Source organism: Aptenodytes forsteri, unplaced genomic scaffold, assembly GCF_000699145.1.
Source record: "Aptenodytes forsteri isolate BGI_AS27 unplaced genomic scaffold, ASM69914v1 Scaffold53, whole genome shotgun sequence".
Lineage (NCBI taxonomy): Eukaryota > Metazoa > Chordata > Aves > Sphenisciformes > Spheniscidae > Aptenodytes > Aptenodytes forsteri.
Window position 1 is genome coordinate 12,645,789 of NW_008795909.1, and position 18,016 is coordinate 12,663,804.

At 36.0% G+C, this 18,016-nt stretch overlaps 1 protein-coding gene and 1 long non-coding RNA gene across 3 annotated transcripts in view; one reads left to right on the forward strand and one right to left on the reverse strand.

The window, feature by feature from the left end:
• The window catches only part of ARHGEF3 (Rho guanine nucleotide exchange factor 3), a 131,401-nt gene extending 121,149 nt beyond the window's left edge, over window positions 1-10,252 (forward strand). The window contains exons 9-12 of one of the 2 annotated variants that reach the window (XM_019473450.1): window positions 946-1,203; window positions 4,053-4,223; window positions 6,786-6,972; window positions 7,926-8,618. In XM_019473450.1, the coding sequence (XP_019328995.1) occupies window positions 946-1,203; window positions 4,053-4,223; window positions 6,786-6,972; window positions 7,926-8,272 (963 nt within the window). In that variant the 3' untranslated portion in view covers window positions 8,273-8,618. Of the gene's footprint in view, window positions 1-945; window positions 1,204-4,052; window positions 4,224-6,785; window positions 6,973-7,925 lie in introns of both variants that reach the window. The other variant, XM_009284479.1, reaches the window with a different exon arrangement.
• Window positions 4,648-17,775, reverse strand: LOC103903290. The gene is made up of 3 exons (XR_657853.1): window positions 17,734-17,775; window positions 5,618-5,708; window positions 4,648-4,748 (listed from the first exon to the last, which is right to left on the reverse strand). It is a non-coding gene; the product is annotated as an uncharacterized LOC103903290 (long non-coding RNA).
• Between the last annotated feature and the right edge of the window lie 241 nt (window positions 17,776-18,016).

The following is an 18,016-nucleotide window of genomic DNA, read 5'->3' on the forward strand; positions in this document are numbered from 1 at the left end:
GAAAATAGCTTTTGTTAGTTTTGTTGATAAAATTGCTCATTATATTAAAAAAGAGCTATTTTTAAAAGGATTTAGATATATGAAAAGGTTACTTGTAAGTATATGTAAGTACTGAAATTGAGCAGGAAAAAAAGTGCTTGAAACTTTTAAGGGATTAGGTAATAACATATTTAGCAGCTCTGTGTGAGACAGTAGCCTATTGTAAACATGAGAAACATGATTACTACTAGTACATAATGCAAATATCTAATGATAAGCTTGTAAGTGTCAAAAATTATCTCTGTTTTTCTTTGCATAAAGTAATTTTAAATAGATTTATTTTCTGGTGTGTTTGAACACCAGTGAACTCCTCTTGGTCCAAATATGTCTGAATCTAATTTCCTTTGTTGAAGAGTTTACATATAATTGTGTGTTAATATAGCAGTTTTTGTAAATGGATATATTGTTCTAATCAACATACAAGTTAGTTTTTCTCAGATTTCAGGCACGGTTCTGTCATCTTAGTTTGGTCAAGGTTCTTGAGGGCAATATAGAAGTTTGACTATGGAAGTTTGCTTATCTAAAAAAGGCCAGGTCTGGGAGTACTCACTCCTAGGCTTTTGTTTCCATTCACAATTAAAATCAGACTTCTATGTTCAACTATTGTTTGCATTAAGTAGTGCTCAGTCTTAACTTATGGGTATTTTTAATGCTTTGGAATAATATTGGAGATCTCTAGGAACCGAGAGATGAGCTAGTGCTTCTAAATTATTTAAACGATGAACAAGGTGGTCAGAGGACCCTTGTAAACCTTATCTTTGTTGGAAATGGTATCATCAATAAATTGTGGATAAACGTCCAGAAAAAAGATTCTCAGCATGAGTTCTGACATTCTGAATCACTTGAAACTTTCTATATAGCAAACTGCTTTGTTTCAGCTGCAGAATAATTTATTCCTTTCCTCAGCTTCCATGCCTGAACTCCTATGATAGCTACTGCAGCAATCAAGTAGCAGCCAAAGCTTTACTGGATCACAAGAAACAAGATCACAGAGTGCAAGATTTCCTACAGCGCTGCTTAGAGTCTCCTTTTAGTCGCAAACTGGACCTTTGGAATTTCCTTGACATCCCAAGAAGCCGTTTGGTTAAATACCCATTACTACTCAGAGAGATTTTGAGACACACACCAAATGATCATCCAGATCAGCAGCACCTTGAAGAAGCTGTGAGTTACTGTTGCAGTTGGGTTTTTTTTAGGAGATTATAGCACTTTTAGCTTATTAATGAATTAAGGGATGCTACATAAAATTTGGGAATGTTAATACTTACACAAACAGCTGAAACTAATACATGAAATATCTAGCCCTGTTCCCCCAATTAAATCCTATTTCAGTAGCAAAGTGATCCTAAAAAAAAAAGGGGGGGATGGGAGGTGTTTTCCACAGCTCTTGTCTGATCCTTGTTCATTTTGTATTTACCTTTCAGTGTCATTTTCCATTCTAATCTAAGTTGGGTAATGTGGACATTTCTTTTCAGGTTTTATTCCCTGGCTTGAGACCTTACATAACCTCTGAATCTAGATTAATTATCATCTGTGGGAATGTTGCTGAAATTTGCCTTCATTCCGTTTTTTATTTAGAATAGCATTGCACTTTCTGAAGTAAAACCAGAGGGATAAATCTGTTGTGGTTTAACCCCAGCCAGCAACTAAGCACCACCCAGCTGCTCACTCTCTCCCCCTGCAGCCAGATGGGGGAGAGAATCAGAAGAGTAAAAGTGAGCAAATTCATGGGTTGAGATAATAGTTTAACAGGTAGAGGAAAAGCTGCGCACACAAGGAAAGCAAAACAAGGAATTCATTCACTGCTTCCCATCAGCAGGCAGGTGTTCAGCCATCTCCAGGAAAGCAGGGTTCCATCACATGTAACAGTTACGTGGGAAGACCAACGCCATCGCTCCAAACGTCCCCCCCTTCCTCCTTCTTCCTCCAGCTTTTATTGCTGAGCATGACGTCCTATGGCGTGGGATATCCCTTTGCTCGCTGGTGGGGTGGGGTGAGGAGCAGAAAAGGCCTTGACTCTGTGTCAGTACTGCTCAGCAGTAACTGAAACATCCCTGTGTTATCAACACTGTTTCCAGCACAAATCCAGAACACAGCCCCATCCTAGCTGCTATGAAGAAAATTAACTCTATCCCAGCCAAAACCAGCACAAAATCCAAGGCTGTAAAACTTCTTATTAATAAAGGGACCTGATTCAGATATTTTGAAAGGTTTCTAAGGTTTCTGTTCTTTCCCATATATATGTGTGTGTATATATGTATGTATTAAAATCCCATAATATGTGCACACATGCAAATGTGTATCTGGGAGTACATGAGTTTACTGTAGTGGATTTGTTTGAAACACACTTCTAAATGAATGAATAAATAAATATCATCAGTATCCTACTGCTTTTGAATAGTATTTAAATATAAGTAAATTTCATTAATATTTTGAGGACAAAACTAATGATTTGCCTAGACTTAAATATTTTGTACATTTTAGTATTTCTTGGCTGAAAAATGACAGCCCTGCTTTTTTTGGAAAGTGCATGTTTCAAAATACATGTACCTGACCACTACTGTTCTGCTATTCCTTCCCCAAATCCCTTGCCCAGTTCAACTTCTCTGTTGTAAAATTGGACAACTGTGGTTTAAATTCAAAGCTTGGATACTCGCATTTAGGTGTAATCTATAAGGTACATTTTCCCCTTGTGCATATTCTTTCAAACTCAAACCAAAAATCATAAATATCTCAAAGAATTCTTCTGTGTATTTCTAAGGTTTGCTTTTCTACATAATGTCTGGTAATATCTTTTAAAAAATATTTTAAATGCTTTCTTCCAGTACTTGTATTTGGTAATTGTTTAATAAAATATAATTAGGATTTTTTTTCTTGATATTTCAATAGGCTTATATAGCTTTGTGGTATTCTGCTTCAGCAGAACATTGTTTATCTTTGAAGTGATGTATTTCATAAATTGTGTATTTGCCAAGTTAAATGAAGAAACAGAAATTACTCTATGTGGTTGGCTCTTAACACCGTTTTAGGCTTATGAAGTACATTTGTCTTCCTGTCTGGCAATCTGCTATAAGCACATTGGGCCAAGCTGATCCCTGATAAATCTCCTGGGATCAGTAGATTGTTGAATTATCTCTTTGGGCATGTATGTCTCAACCCATTCCCCTGCTGCACCTCCAGTTATTTAACAGATGAATTTGATTGGTCTAAGCATGTCACTATTAGAGTTGACTAAAATCAACAGAACTTCACATCCACATGCCCAATTAAGGAGCCTTATTTTACATTTCAGATAAATTGATCTCAAGGTCCTTAAAGGCTGCATAGTATAAGGAAGTTCAAGATAGGGAGCATATTTTTATAGAAAAGGCAAAACTTTCTTTTTAATGTCTTTTAAATTAAAAAGGCAAGATAATTATTACTTTTAATTGTAAAATTGTAGGTATACGCAAGTAGTGGAATTGTAAAATAAAATTAATTTACCTTATTTCCAGAGGGTAACTTTCATAATGAACAAAAGTTGAGAATTTAGAGTGTTTTGGTACTTGCATATTTTGCAGGATAAGGATCTTGATAGTTCTTCTGTTTCTTGTTCTCTGATATACTGCAGCAGTTTTCAGAGAATTATAATCTATTTTAAATAAATATTTTTAAGGCAGATTATTTGTCCTGTGTCATTTATTGGCACATTTCAGCTGACAAAAATACATCTCTGATTATATTTCTTACTTCTATTTATCTTAATTTTGCCTATTTAGGTTTGCTATAAAGAGATAAATACCAGATTTTTAAGCCATTGTTAGAAACAATGTAAAAAGTGTCTTTGTACACTGTAGTCTGCTTAATTCTGTTGCTAATATTAATACTTTTATACCGGTCTGCAAAAAATTCATGAAAAATATACTGTAAATTAAAATGTATTTTCTTGTAGCGACAGTTCAAATTCTTAGGAGATAGCTCTGAATATTGGACCGTCTAATTAAAGTTCATGTGTTTTCATTGTTTTTCTGTAGATAAATATAATTCAGGGCGTAGTGGCCGAAATCAACATAAAGACTGGTGAATCTGAATGCCAGTATTACAAAGAAAGACTTATTTATCTTGAAGAAGGCCAAAGGGATTCATTGATTGATAATTCACGTGTTGTATGTTGTCATGGTGAACTGAAGAACAACAGGGGAGTGGTAAGGAATAAATATTTTTTTCATAAAAAGCTTTTAAATATATTTTCATTTTGTATGACAGCTAAAAGAGCTGTGAGTATATATACAGAAACATTACCCTCTCTCATATAGGAAGTTGATAAATATTTACTATTACATATTACACTCATCTTTTTTGTTAGCAGTCAAGTATCTGTATATGGAGATAATAAGCTTATGTGTGTCTCTGTCTCTTAAGGGGACCTAACAATATCCTGGCTAAGTTGTAAATCTGATAAATTTCAATAAAACTTGCAGGAAAAAAAAGCAAGTAAGAAACATATTTCTGGTCTCAGAGACATGATAGTAATGTCTATAATGACACACAAAATACAGTAACAAATTTTAAATCTGTCAAAGGCTGTGGTTATTAAGAATGTTTTACTTGATCATTTGTTGAAGTCAAAGTTAATTTATTGACCAGAGAAATTTGGTATCTGGTACTGCGAATTCCAGTCTCCAGGAGTCTGCACTATTGGTAAGTGTCATAAGCTGAGCTTTCTGTTTCTAAAAAAACCAAACATGCAGATTAGCAGAGATATTAATAGAAGAGAAACCAGTCATTCTTAGATACTCCCCCCCCAAGGTTAAATAGAAATAACATGAAATTTTGAATGGAAAAACAATGAAAAAAGATCTTTTTCTCATTAACTGAACTTATGAAAGTTTTATTAAAAAACCCAACAAACAAAGTAAGCAGGACTCTAAATGTATTTTTCATCATTGGGAGCACTTATATGTAGCATGTTCATGATCATGTTTTACCATACAGCTGAGATGGCGTGATGAAATGGATGCTGTTTTCTGGTTCCCCTGATAAAGATCAGGCAGGCAGTTAATGTATAGCAAACTAGCAGGAAGAAACTGGCAATTTTCATCTTTCTGGTGAACTTTATTTATTCCATCCACACTACCCCTGCCTGCCTTTGGTAGCATAACAATAAGTATATAATTAATTCTTCTCAATTTATGAACAGTATTTAAAATTCCCCAGGATTTTTGGGAGGTTTCCACACTGAGGTATTCCTTGAATACAATTGACAGTGTGGGATATTTTTATGTTTGTGCATTTCTTTGATCTGGGGTGAAAAACAGATCATTTATATCTTAATGTTATCGGTCTCCTTTTCACACCTGCTATTACAGAGTATTAGCTTTTGCAGCAAATAAGAGATCTCACCACTGAAAGGAGTTTCATATGACTTCCACTAAAATCAGCCATAACTAAAGCTTTACATCATGAAGAACCTGCAACACTTTGTGGATGATAGTTTGAAAACTGAGTTTCAAAATAAGCAAGGTATTTTTGTTGCACATTTAGAATATTAAAAAACCAAAAGAAAACCCAGCCCTACTTAATAAGCAAACATCCATACCTGTATATACCTCAAATGTTTAATCTCACACATTTTTGCTTTCTTTCATATTTCTTCATATGAGAAGGTAGCCATTTGTCGAACATATAAACTGAAACACATAATGGATAGATTCTTTACCAGACTCTGCATAGAGTCCCTGTTAATATAAAAGATGACAGCACTGCGGAATAAAGAACAAACAAAAAGTTTAGGCATGTGTCCTGCAAAGACTTAGAGAGGCGCAAGTGGAAGAAAATTGGACTATTCATGGATATAAAATGAGGCATCTGTTGTGGAAAAATAGAATGAAGATGGACTTTTTCAGTATCAGAAGACTGCCAAGGCATATTGGGAAAGGTTTCTGCTATAATTACCTCTTTCATTATAGTTTTCTGAAAACATGAGCTACCGGAAGATGGAACAGTGAGCTAAATGGATCTGAAGATCTGTCTTGTGTTAAAACTGCAAATAGTGCGTCTATTTAGATTTAGAGTCAGGTCAACTTTAGAAGGAAAGAACAGTTACTCGTGATTGGGAAGAAAATTTTGGCAGTGAAAAAAAAAATAATTTCAATGCATGATATCAAGTGAAATGAATTTAAAATTTCAGTTTGTTTATTATTGGAAGCCACTGGAGATTGCAAAATGTGAGGAGGAACGTAATTTAAAGATGGTAACAGGTGACTTGTGCCACCTAGGAGCAAAAGTAATTTTCTGAGCTTCTAAGAGCTGTGGTGAAGCTGATTGTGAGCAGCATGTGAATTGTAAACAGATTGCTCATAATTGTTCATTGAAAGTATTTGGATGAATAAGATTGCCTGTTTCTTAGTAACGCAGGCAGTAGAGAAAAGTTAAAGTGGGTGTCAGAAAGAAGAATGCGTGTAAGCATGCTGCTATAGAGAGAGCTTTGAAATGTCATGCACATTTCAAGGCCTCAACACTAAAAGATTAATTAGGATCATGATGTAAGAAACTGAGGAGAGGACAGGAAAAATAATTTTAGAAGTTTTTAAATTGTTGTGTTTACGTACTTATATGCTGTTGCACCATAAGACTTTTAAATAGTGGGAAGAGAGGAATCCTTATTTTAACTATTGAAAACACAAGGTTATAACATACTAGAGTTTAAATAAATTTAGTTTAATGATGTTCTAAAAAAGGAATAATGCTTTATTAACTTTTAACAGAAACTGCACGTCTTTCTCTTTGAAGAAGTGTTGGTGATTACTCGAGCTATCACCCATAATGAACAGCTCTGCTACCAGCTGTATCGGCAGCCAATTCCGGTGAGGGAGCTTGTGCTAGAAGACTTGCAAGATGGAGAGGTGCGATTGGGTGGATCCATACGTGGTGCATTCAGCAACAATGAGAGAAGTATGACTACACCTTTTTTTATTTGCTCATATAGGATCATTATAACCTTAAGACACCTGCCAATGAGACATCAGAATGTTTTCTCTAAAATTCACATTATCTATATCCAACATCTTGATTTCTATTTCAAACTGGTTTATTATGTTGTAACTTGGTTCTTTTAGATTGTTTTTCAAAGTTCTTTATATTGATAATGGGATTTCTCCACATACCTGCTTCTGTACTGAATTGAGAAGGGGATAATATGTAGAATGTAGTGGCAAATCCACAAAATCATATGCCAGTGAATTTTGAAATCTTAAGCTTTAGCTGTTATGACTTTCCTTGTATTATGGAGACTGATTGCTATTCTGTAATTAAGTCTTTCAGCTGACAGATAATTAATGTAGTGCTCAGTGTTAAGGCTACAGCTATTCATGTTAATGTCAAGAGGTAAGAGTTAATGTCCTTCTAATTAAGCATATTATAAAGATGCTTGTTTATATTACAAGGGTCCTTTGAATCTCTGTGAAAACTTTGAGGGTTTTTTGTATGTATTCGCTTTATTAGTGAAGTGAATGGTAGAGATGAGGCAATCTCCAGCTGACACAAGGCACAGTATTCAGTGAAGGTTCTGGAAATCTGCTTTGCAGAGAAGTAGGAGGAGAGGTGTGGAAGTTTGGGAGAAGCCTTAATCCTGCTCATTCACTTAAAGCTTTATCAGTAGCTCATGCATGGCAGAACAAAATTGTTTAACCCAGCAATAAGAAATTATTAGAAGTGCTTGTGGTGTTCTGTGTTCTTGCCCCACAAAACAAGGAGATAACCAGACTCCTCTCTGGTCTGACATGGTATTGGCAGAAAAACACCTTAAGTCAAAGATTTTGCAGATTCTGTTACTTAAATACACTCTTTGATTATAAAATCCATTCAGCCAAAACATTCAGTGTTTTGACATGTATTGTTTCTTTCAGTCAAAAACTTCTTTAGAGTCAGCTTCAAAAATGGATCTCAAAGCCAGACTCACTCACTCCAAGCCAATGACTCCTTCAACAAACAACAGTGGCTTAACTGTATCCGCCAGGCCAAAGAAAAAGTTACGTGTGCAGGCAAAGCTGGCGTGCTGAACTCGGAAGCACATTTTCTTTTGTCACCAAATGGAAGCAAAGTACTCCAGGGAGAAACCACGCTTGAGCAAATGGACCAATCAGACTGTGAGTCAGACTGTAGTATGGACACCAGTGAGATCAGCATCGACTGTGAACGTATGGAACAGACAAACTCTTGTGAAAATGAAAAGCAAATAGAAACCAATGTTTGACAAAAACTTACAGTTCATGGAAGAAAATCTGTCTCTTACCTGTACAGTATTTGCATTCCATACATGGAACCATTTGGAGAAGCACTTTTAAAATATTTTTTGTGACAATGTCAATGCAGTCCTTCTTGTATTCGTACCTATGAGTGTAGTACTGTAACTGCCGATCTGTATAAGCTGGAATCTCTTGCAGCTCATGTCCTGTGATTATATTCCATAAACATCTAAGATGGATGAAAGAGGTACTTGACCAGTTATTCTCAGTGTCCTGCTGTAAACAGAATCTCTAAACTACTGTTTATATGTGCATTACATAAAGAATCTTTTCATTTTAAAGTACTTTATTTGCCCTTTAACGGGGCAGCTGAAGATGTGGACTTAATATGGAGTTTCAGGATGGATATCGAGACCGTAAGTTTTCATAAAGGCATGGAAGGAAAATATAGTTTCTTGGAAAAAAAGAAAAACATCTTGCAATAACCAATCTGAACTCTTGCGGTATTAACAAGAACTATAAACAATGGGCCATGTAACTAGTGACTCTTTAGGGATTAATTTTTCAAAATGAAGCACTGTCCTAAGATCCAGCAACCGAACTTAATGAAATCTGGTCAGTTAAAGTGGTCAGCATAGTGCTATGGTTTATTTATCAAAACATGTAATGCTATTCATAATCAACTGAAAAAAAACCCAACCAAAAAACCCAAACCCAACCAAACCTCTACAGCCAGCACTGAATTAAATGAAATGCTGAGAATACTGGGTATTTGTAAATAGGCTGGTAGTTTGCTTTCAGTGCCATATATATATTCATATATATATATTTTTATATATATATGTTTTTATATATATGTATATAAATGGAAAAAAGTTTTTGCTTGTGAATAGGCCCTCTTCAGCATTTTGCACTCCACTGACCTCCACTGTTGGTTTTAAACAGCACTAAACTGATGTTAAAACATTTAATTTTCTGTAAATGGCTGTTTACGATTACATATAGTTGGTTTTTAAACTAAGTGACAATTTTATATAAATGGTGCTCTACAAATACCCTACGGGATTATGTAGAGAAAGTTTAAACAAAAATGGAATTGCTTTTCCTTTAGGATGTATTACATCCTTTATATTTTTCTCAAATTTTGTTTTAAAAGTTTTTGTTGCATTTAATCTCATGCTGTAATTGGAAATGTTACTGTGTTAAATGTTACTGTTTTCTGGTGGCCGATTTAATCTACTCATTAAGATGAGGAGCAGATGAGTCACTTAAATGCAGTCTAAAACACTCAGTTCAACATCGTGTTACGTTTCAGGAATCTCCCTGGGTAATATTTTATTTCTTAGTAGAAGAAATAATGGCAGTGCTGTATGGCAAGCTATGAATGATATATTAATAAATCTAAATGATCCTTGATATTACACAAGATAACCTGTGCAAAGTACTCGTACCAACAAAAGTAGAAAAACTAAGTTATTGCCAAAAATATTTTTCTTGTGTTCTACAAGTTTACAGAAAACAGTGTCAAGTATCTTACGTATATGTGCTCATGCACATTTCAGAAATCAGTGACAAGATGATAAACAATATAAAACAAGGTATTTTTATTTTTTAAAAAAACGTCATTTTTACCCTATAGAACATTATTTCTGTATTTATAGTTTTTAAAAAAAAGTCAATTTTCTTTTGTGTTTCAGACTTTGTAATTTATTTCAACTGCTTCATTTTTAGAGCTGAATGAGTATGCCAGTGAAGATAATAGAAAGGAAAAATTTGCAGAAGAAAAGGCATAGGAAAGTATATTAGATGATGAACCATTTTCATAAAACCTGTTCAGCAAAATGTTTAAAAAGAGCGAAAAGCATGTAAAGTGATCAGATAGAGAAGAAAGAATGAATGTGTGTATTGACTTTTTTTTTTTAATAGTAGCCTTAAACTTTTCTGGAAGCATTTCAAATAAATTACATTAAACCATTTTGATTTTTATTTGGTTTGGTTGTTTGTGCAAGAAGACCACAAAAAGATTTCAACGGTGCACGCAGTGAGTCTTAACATAGGTGACCAACACTTACATTTTGGTTCTCCTGGAAGTGTTACATATTTGGGTCTAATTTGCTAGATACAAAATAGTAACCAAGAAACAAGTCACTGCACTCAATTCAGCACATTCCCCAAAGTTTTGTATTATATAATCAATGTAGTAAGTAGGTGGAACAAAAAATGAATATCCTGCCATCAGTTTCTCTCTTCTGATTCCTTGTGGGTCACATCTCTACTAAATATGTATTATTCCAAAACATTGAGATGATGAATTTTGGGGCAGGTAAAAAGCCACCAACCAGCCACTGAATCTCAGAAGATTAATTTACGTTTGTGTACTATCATTTCGCATCATGTTTGGCATACTGCAGTGCAAGTGTTTCAGTTTTGCTTTGTAGTTGACATGCACTTAGCAACTGATTTGATCTAATAAAGCTTAATGATATTGTTTTCAAATCATCTTGAGGAATAAGACTTCCACTTTAAGCATAAATGTACCAAAAAGGATGGGTAGAATGCTGAATGCAAAGTAAAGAGGAAATGTAATATAAGCAAACATGTCAAAGTGATCATCATGGTTAGTAATCCTGGTGTCAGCAGAATGGAATCTGGGAAGTTGCAGCGGTGAACTGGCATGCATACTGCAGCCATACGGTACGCATAGGCCTCTGCATGATTCTTACACAGAGAATTGCTTCTGATTTCTCAGGTCACCCACCATTGCATGTGTAGCGCTTCCACTAATGAGAGAGTTCAAAGCTGTGTAATCTTCATGAGGGATCTTAGATCACTCACTTCAGATGGAAGAATAGTGCCATGGCAAGAAGGTGAACGACAACAGGTGGAGTGTGTAAAAAACGCAAGAGGCAGTGAAGAGCCCGAGGTGTCAAGGGCTTCCGAGATCACCATGAGGGGATGGCAAAATAAGGAGAGGACTGCAGATGTTTTATGAGTTTCAGCTTCTCTAAATCTGAGATATGAGTACTCTGGATCTCAAGATCTGGGAGAAGAGTGAGTAACGAGGCATCTTGCTCTCAAGGGCAGGAAGTCAGTAGTCTGATGTAACAGTTTCATACCTTTTTGACAAATCTTACCAACCTGTTCGCTCTTTTATTCCTGGTAAGAACAGTCAGTCAGTGTAGTCTTGGCTTGTGGAAGGATCTGATGAACCAGAAGTAATAAAGGTAAAAGCACAGATTGTCTTGACTGAGAAAGAAAGGTAGCAAAGAGGATGCCCTTGAAGTCTTTGAATTATATGGGTCCTCTGAGACTACAAAAGAAAATTTAACCATCTGTGATCTTTGGGTCCCTAGATTTGGTCTGCAGCACTGAAAAGAACAATGGAAGGATGAAGACCTATCTCCTGGAACACAAAGGTCTGCTATGAGGCAGCAGGAGCTCTTAGTTTAAAGTCTGTGAAGCTCAGTACCAGGGAATCAATTGCCAGAATCTGGGCAAAGAACAGGTCCAAAGTTGAACTCCAAGGTAGACAAGGTATTTCTGAGTGGTGACTCCTATTCAGCATGACTCACCTGAACCAGGAATACTGCCTTAGGAATGCCTCTGCAATAGTGGGAAGCAGGTTTCTTGAGGTTTCACAGAAACTGCTAGAGTTTGAAAGCTTTATCAGAACATTTAGATGTCAGTTTAATCAACTGCTGTTTTTCAAAAAGTTGATGTTTTATGGTGATACTGTCTGGCACTTAGATCCTGGGAATCAAGACTGTCTGCTAACAGAGCCAGAAACTGAGTTCTACATATATGGAAGAAGATTTGTTTCCTTTGAATATGGGGTTCCAGTTCCAGAATGGACAGTTCTTCCATATTTAATGCTTATGAATACTGATTTTAAAATACTGTAATCTGTTCTACAGGTTGATGCTGCCATCTACTGGAAATAATTCCATATTTTTAGAGCTGTTCAATTACTTTAAATTTTAAATATTTTAAGATATTGAATGTATAAATAATTATAAAATGAAATTCAGTATTTTAAAAAATGCAAGTAGATCTTTTCAGACTTAAACCTGTGGATCACAAATGTTAGAAAAAAGTACTAGGTGAATTTCTCCTACTAATCCCTGGCTTTACAGAGACAAGTCAAGACTACTTCCCCAGTTTGTCTCACCTTTTACTATCATAGGCCTATTTTCTCCATGGCTGGTACATGATACTAAAGCTCTTTCCAAGTGTGTAAGTTAGGTTTTGTCTCTGAACTTTCTGAAGGTGCCTCTCTTTGCATGGTCTATGAAGAAAGTTTAATTATACATTCTCCTGTCTCTGACCTCCTGGCACCTAAAATTTAGTCAGCATGAATACCCTTGCTCCAAATTAGCACTTAAACATTTGAAGAAATGAGATGCGTTTTGCATCACTAGAGTAATTTCCGGGAAGTAAAATAGTAATTTCTAGTTATTTAAATTCAACTGTAGTAATACGCTCAGACTAAATAGTATTTTGCATTTCTAAATTTGCTTTCATAAAAGAATACTCAGGTAATGTCTGGAGCAAGCACCCAAGTTTGTTCCTTGAGCAGGGAGCCTTATGCAACCCTCCCTTATAAATGTCTTTTTATTTTGTGGCTATTAATCTGATCTAAACCTGTATTACTAATGTATTACGTATCATCTGATTTCAGAATCAAAGGGATCTGCAGCTGCTTTGTACTTGGGTGGGAAACCACTTGGTGCAAGCCAGGGAGTCGTGGTTGAATGCTTGGCAAATATCAGAAACCACAGAAACTAGAAAGACAGTAAGGTGACAGATTTTATAACCTTTTTTTACTTCAGAGTATTCAACTAATCTCTCCCTATGGTGATTTTTCACTGAACCTTTGTTTTGTGACCTGGGATTCTTGCTACCTATTTTATATCTATCAGAATTTAAGATTCATAGTGGTACAGTGATCCAGAATTGTTACATCATTTATCAAGTAGTACTTAGTAATTTTTGTGATGATCTCTCCCAGTCTTATGTTAATTAATACATAAAATAATTTTGTACAACTGTGAAGACCTATCTTTTTAAAGCAAGTGGTACATTACGAAAACATCTTTGTATGTTGTTTGGTAAATGAGCAAGACTTTTTCATACCTTGTTTGCATTTGTTATGATACACGCTTATGATGTTTATACTTCTCGTTATTGAACACATCTAAATACATTGTAAACATATGCTTTAGCATATTCTCCAGTATTCGTTGTGACAGAAAGTGGTAGTAAGCATACTTCTCACAGTTACAGGGTAATTTAGTAGACAGTAGTTTCCCCACCCTGTTGCCTTTTCTTTGTAGTTGTTTCTTTAGTACTTGTTGACTGGATTGGAACAGCTCTATAGTTGATCCATACAAAGTGGCTCATTGATTGGAACGGCTCTATAGTTGATCCATACAAAGTGGCTCCATTCCGGAATTACTGGAATACAGTGAAGATACGCAATTTAGACTCAACGTTTCTTCTGAAGTCTTTGAAATCTTACTGTCGTATGGTTATTCACTGTCTGTAGATCCGTCTTCATCTAGCGTGAACGGTATGTCTATAGAGCTATGATAATTCAAACAAGCAAGGAAATATGCCATGTATATATCTACATGCTAAAATTATGTTTTCCTAAAGAAAAAAAATACATATTTACTACATCTATACATATTAACTTAATGGCTACTGGAAGACCTCAGTTTCTTTTGAAAATTCTTTCATCCTGCCCAAAGCATAGATAAGTTTTTCAGTAATTCTTTTGGAATGAGACTAGACAATATGGTTGGAAGGACCTACATTAAATAAATGTGAACGCATTTCTGGAATAAATTTGTCTTACCTAACTTTAAAACACCAGTTAAAGAAATCCCACAGTGTCCCCAAAGAATTTCTTCTTGTACTTAACTTCTATTGCTAGACAGTTTTTCCTAACATTTAACCTAAATCTCCTTTGATACAACTTAAACATCATCCCAGGCACCAAGCACATAGAGAGTATTTCCTCCTCTGCAACAGCATTTTCCATATTTGATAACTAATGTTATGTATCCTCTCCCTTGTAGACAAAACACCATTTTTCCAGTCTTTCATACAATGGTTTAGATTCATGCAGCACAAAATAATCATTAGATATGTTCCCAGAAGTTACAGCAAAGAAAAGAAGAGTATGTGTAAAATGATAGTGAGGACACTAAGTTAGCTCTGTAGTATTACTGCTCATTTGTGAATGCAGGCAAGCCAGATATAATCAAATCCAAACACCGATCAACTGAACTAATTGTATATTGAAGACGTACACAGCCTGGAAGTGATTTTAACAGTTTCGCCAATCCAAACTTAATAAAACAGGTTGACATGTTTGGAGATGTATAACGGATCAACACAAACTTAAATAATGCTAGATTGGTATTTCCATTTTTTTCCTTGTATATGGAAATTCTATTTGAACGAGGTAAAGCACAGCAAATTACTCTGATAATATTACAACTTATCTGTAATATTCTCTTTACCACCACTGAATCCTCGCAGAGGCAGGACATCAAATTCTTGGGGAGACAGTCTTAATTTATCCATAGGTTGAACACTGCATTTGTGGGTTTTATTACCTCTGGATAATTGAACACCATGTTTCTGTAATTAGATGAATGTTTCATTTTATGTTTCTGTAATTTATGTAAATTATAGTTATAGATACTAATTACCCTATTTAAACTTGGCTGGCTCCCCAAAGACTTCTAAGAAGAAACTAATAATTATTAGCTTATCTTCTTTTAACACCCTGGAGGCTACCATTAGCACCAGACCATTTGGGAGTTGGTAGGTTACTTATATTTTCTGACTTACAATCTAAAAAGAGATCAGTAAAATAAAAGGGCTAGGTTAAAATATTTGTTCCTTGCCTAGGAAAAACTTTGCATTTTAGCTCAGTAGCTGCTTTTGAGATGATAATATAAATAGCTGCAGTTAGCAGGATTTAAGATAATTGGTGTAAGTAACTAATGAATATATGCTTTTGTTCAACAACTACAGCACTAGTATACTTTTAACAAAGAAAACAAATTGTGGGCTTTTAATGTTTTGCTAGTTACTTGTAAAACTAAACATCCAGTATTTGTATTTCCTAGGCACTGCAAGAATGCGTTATTTTCAGCAGGCACTTTTCAATTTAGTGCATTCCTCAAGAGTTGCCAAAGAAAGGTCTTTGCTATCTTTAGTAAAAGAGCCCAAATTTCACCATTATATTTCAAATGTAAAACATCAGTGTGGCTTTACTCTTGAGTTATGCAGCTACTGCACTTGTGACTGCTGGTAATTTACACAGCAGAGTTCAGCCTCACACGTTAGGTAACTAACATGGCAATGAATCTAAACTCACAACTACCAAGTAAGCACACAGGAGATTCAGAAAACTCTGTAGGTGAGTTTTCCTTAGACAACACTGTTTGCAATTTCCACAACTGAAATTATAGATATGTGATTTCAAACCCATGAATTGCTTTGCCAATTTAGGGAAGTACTGGGCTGAGTGTGCAACAGTAGATGCGATGACGATGAGCAGAGAAGCTGTAACATTTTGCTCTCTCCCGCCATAGCAGGAAGCTACGTGACCTGCTCAGCTAGAAAGTGCTAGGCACTATGGGTTTTTAAAATTAGGCAATTAACCATTTTAATGCTCTGTGATGATCTTCATTCTGCTCCCTATCAATAATAACATCAAATCATTCAGCTGAGTTGTGTTTCACATATTCACACCCTTCTTTTACCAGAAGTTGTAAGCCTTGCAGCAGGGGTGGCAGAGGTGAATAAATGTTAACTTTTTGATTCCATACTGGCCTCCAATACAGGTGTAGGACAGACAACATGAGGTAGCAACGCCTTAAAGTACTGCAGAGGAATCCAACAAAGCTCATCTGCGAATACCTAACAACTGTGTAGATATGATGGAATTTCATTATTTACTGTTTTGAAATACCAGTTATTGGCGTTATATTTAAAGCCTTGATTTTCCTTAAAAGCTGATTTACATCCATGATCACAAGGATTAAAGGCACTCTCATTGTTCTTTTAATTACAGAATATAGAACAGACTGAACAATGATCTTGTGACAGAGAAGTAATTTAAGTTAGCACCTTTCCATGTTCTGCTATTATACACTTAGGTCCATAAATACAGCATTATGTTTTCTTTGTAGGTAAAACAAAACTTGTAACAGCTTCACATTATTATTCAGCTCTGGCACTGAAAGAAAAAAACGTGTTGCACATAACCATCCCAGCATACTACGTCATTAGTTTCCTTAGCAAATCTGCTGGAAAAAGAGTCTCTGACTTGGCTTCAATAGCACCAAAACCATTTATAACATTCGGTTTCACTGCATTTGAAAAATGGTACTCTCTTGTATATGAATAATGGATTATGTTGCCTTCAGTTAATCTGTAATTCTTTATCCTGCTGGTGAGACATAATAGTTGTTTTATTTTTGAAAAAGGTCAAATAGTTCATTATTTGCACGTGCAGTTTTTTCTTGTTGAAGCTTGCTTGCAGTTTGTAGTTTTACAAGCCATGGAACACAAATAGCTATTGTCACTTAAGTACCCTTACTATAGAATCTGTCTTTTGTCATGATCCTAGAAGGGCATGTACATGCACTTGATTAAACATATAAAAGAGGATTAAATTCAATGAAGTTACATAATTAAACACATAAAAGTCTTTGCAATAATACGCATTTCCTTTCAGTTTAAGATTTTGTCCCAAGAAAGTAAAACAAACCATATTGTTCATATTTTTAACTGATTCAGTAAGAACTGTCTCGCTTATACTGTCTTTGTACAAAGCTGTCATTACTATTTTAATTGGAATTACTCCTTACACTAAAGATGTTAGTCCAAAGACAGCAAAAGTTTGTTGGTGTTTGTACCCCCGCACCCCCCAATAAGAGGGGAAGATGTTGCGGGGGGGGAAGGAAAGGTTATTTGATGCTGTTCTAATTCATCATGAGACTATCCAAGAATTCTATTAAAATATATTAAGACTTTTGCATGTCCTTCATGGTTAATAATTTATTCTTAAAAAGGGAAATTTTGTCATTTTGGCCAATGTCTTGAAAAAAACTTTGGGAGGAAGAAGTAAGAGCTCCCATTCTTAGTGCACTGCTACTTTTTGTTCTTGGGAGTTTGTCGAGATGACTTCGTAAGTACTTAGGCTGGTCTGTCAAGATACGACAGCATACCCTATGCAGCTGGATCTTCATCCGCCCAGTCAACCTCCTGCAAGATGCAGATGGCAAAGCGTTACTTGACCTGAATGCTACCGTGGGGTTTGTAGCTGGACAAGGGTAAGTCTGCTAAGCACGCTTCCAGAGAGACTATTCTAAACCGGAGTGCCCATTACTGCATCGCATGAATGATGTGCCGTCTGCTAGCTGTAGATCGAAGCATGTGGCGTTACCTTTAAGTGAAATACTCTGTCCCCTTTTCCCCAGCGGCACTGCCTGCGTACCGGAGCCGCTCTTGCCGTCGGAACGGGGACGTGGGCCCCGCCGCGGCCCCGCTCCCAGCGAAAAGCGGCGCCGGACACCGGGACCTGCCCCGCCCAGCGCTCCTCTCGGCCGCTCCGGGACCTCGCTTCGGGCTTCTCTCCAGAGCCGGAGGAAGGAGCTGCCGGTTCTCCGCCCCCACACCGCCGGTAGGAGGGAAGCGGGAAACGAGCGACCTCCCTCTTCCCCCCCATC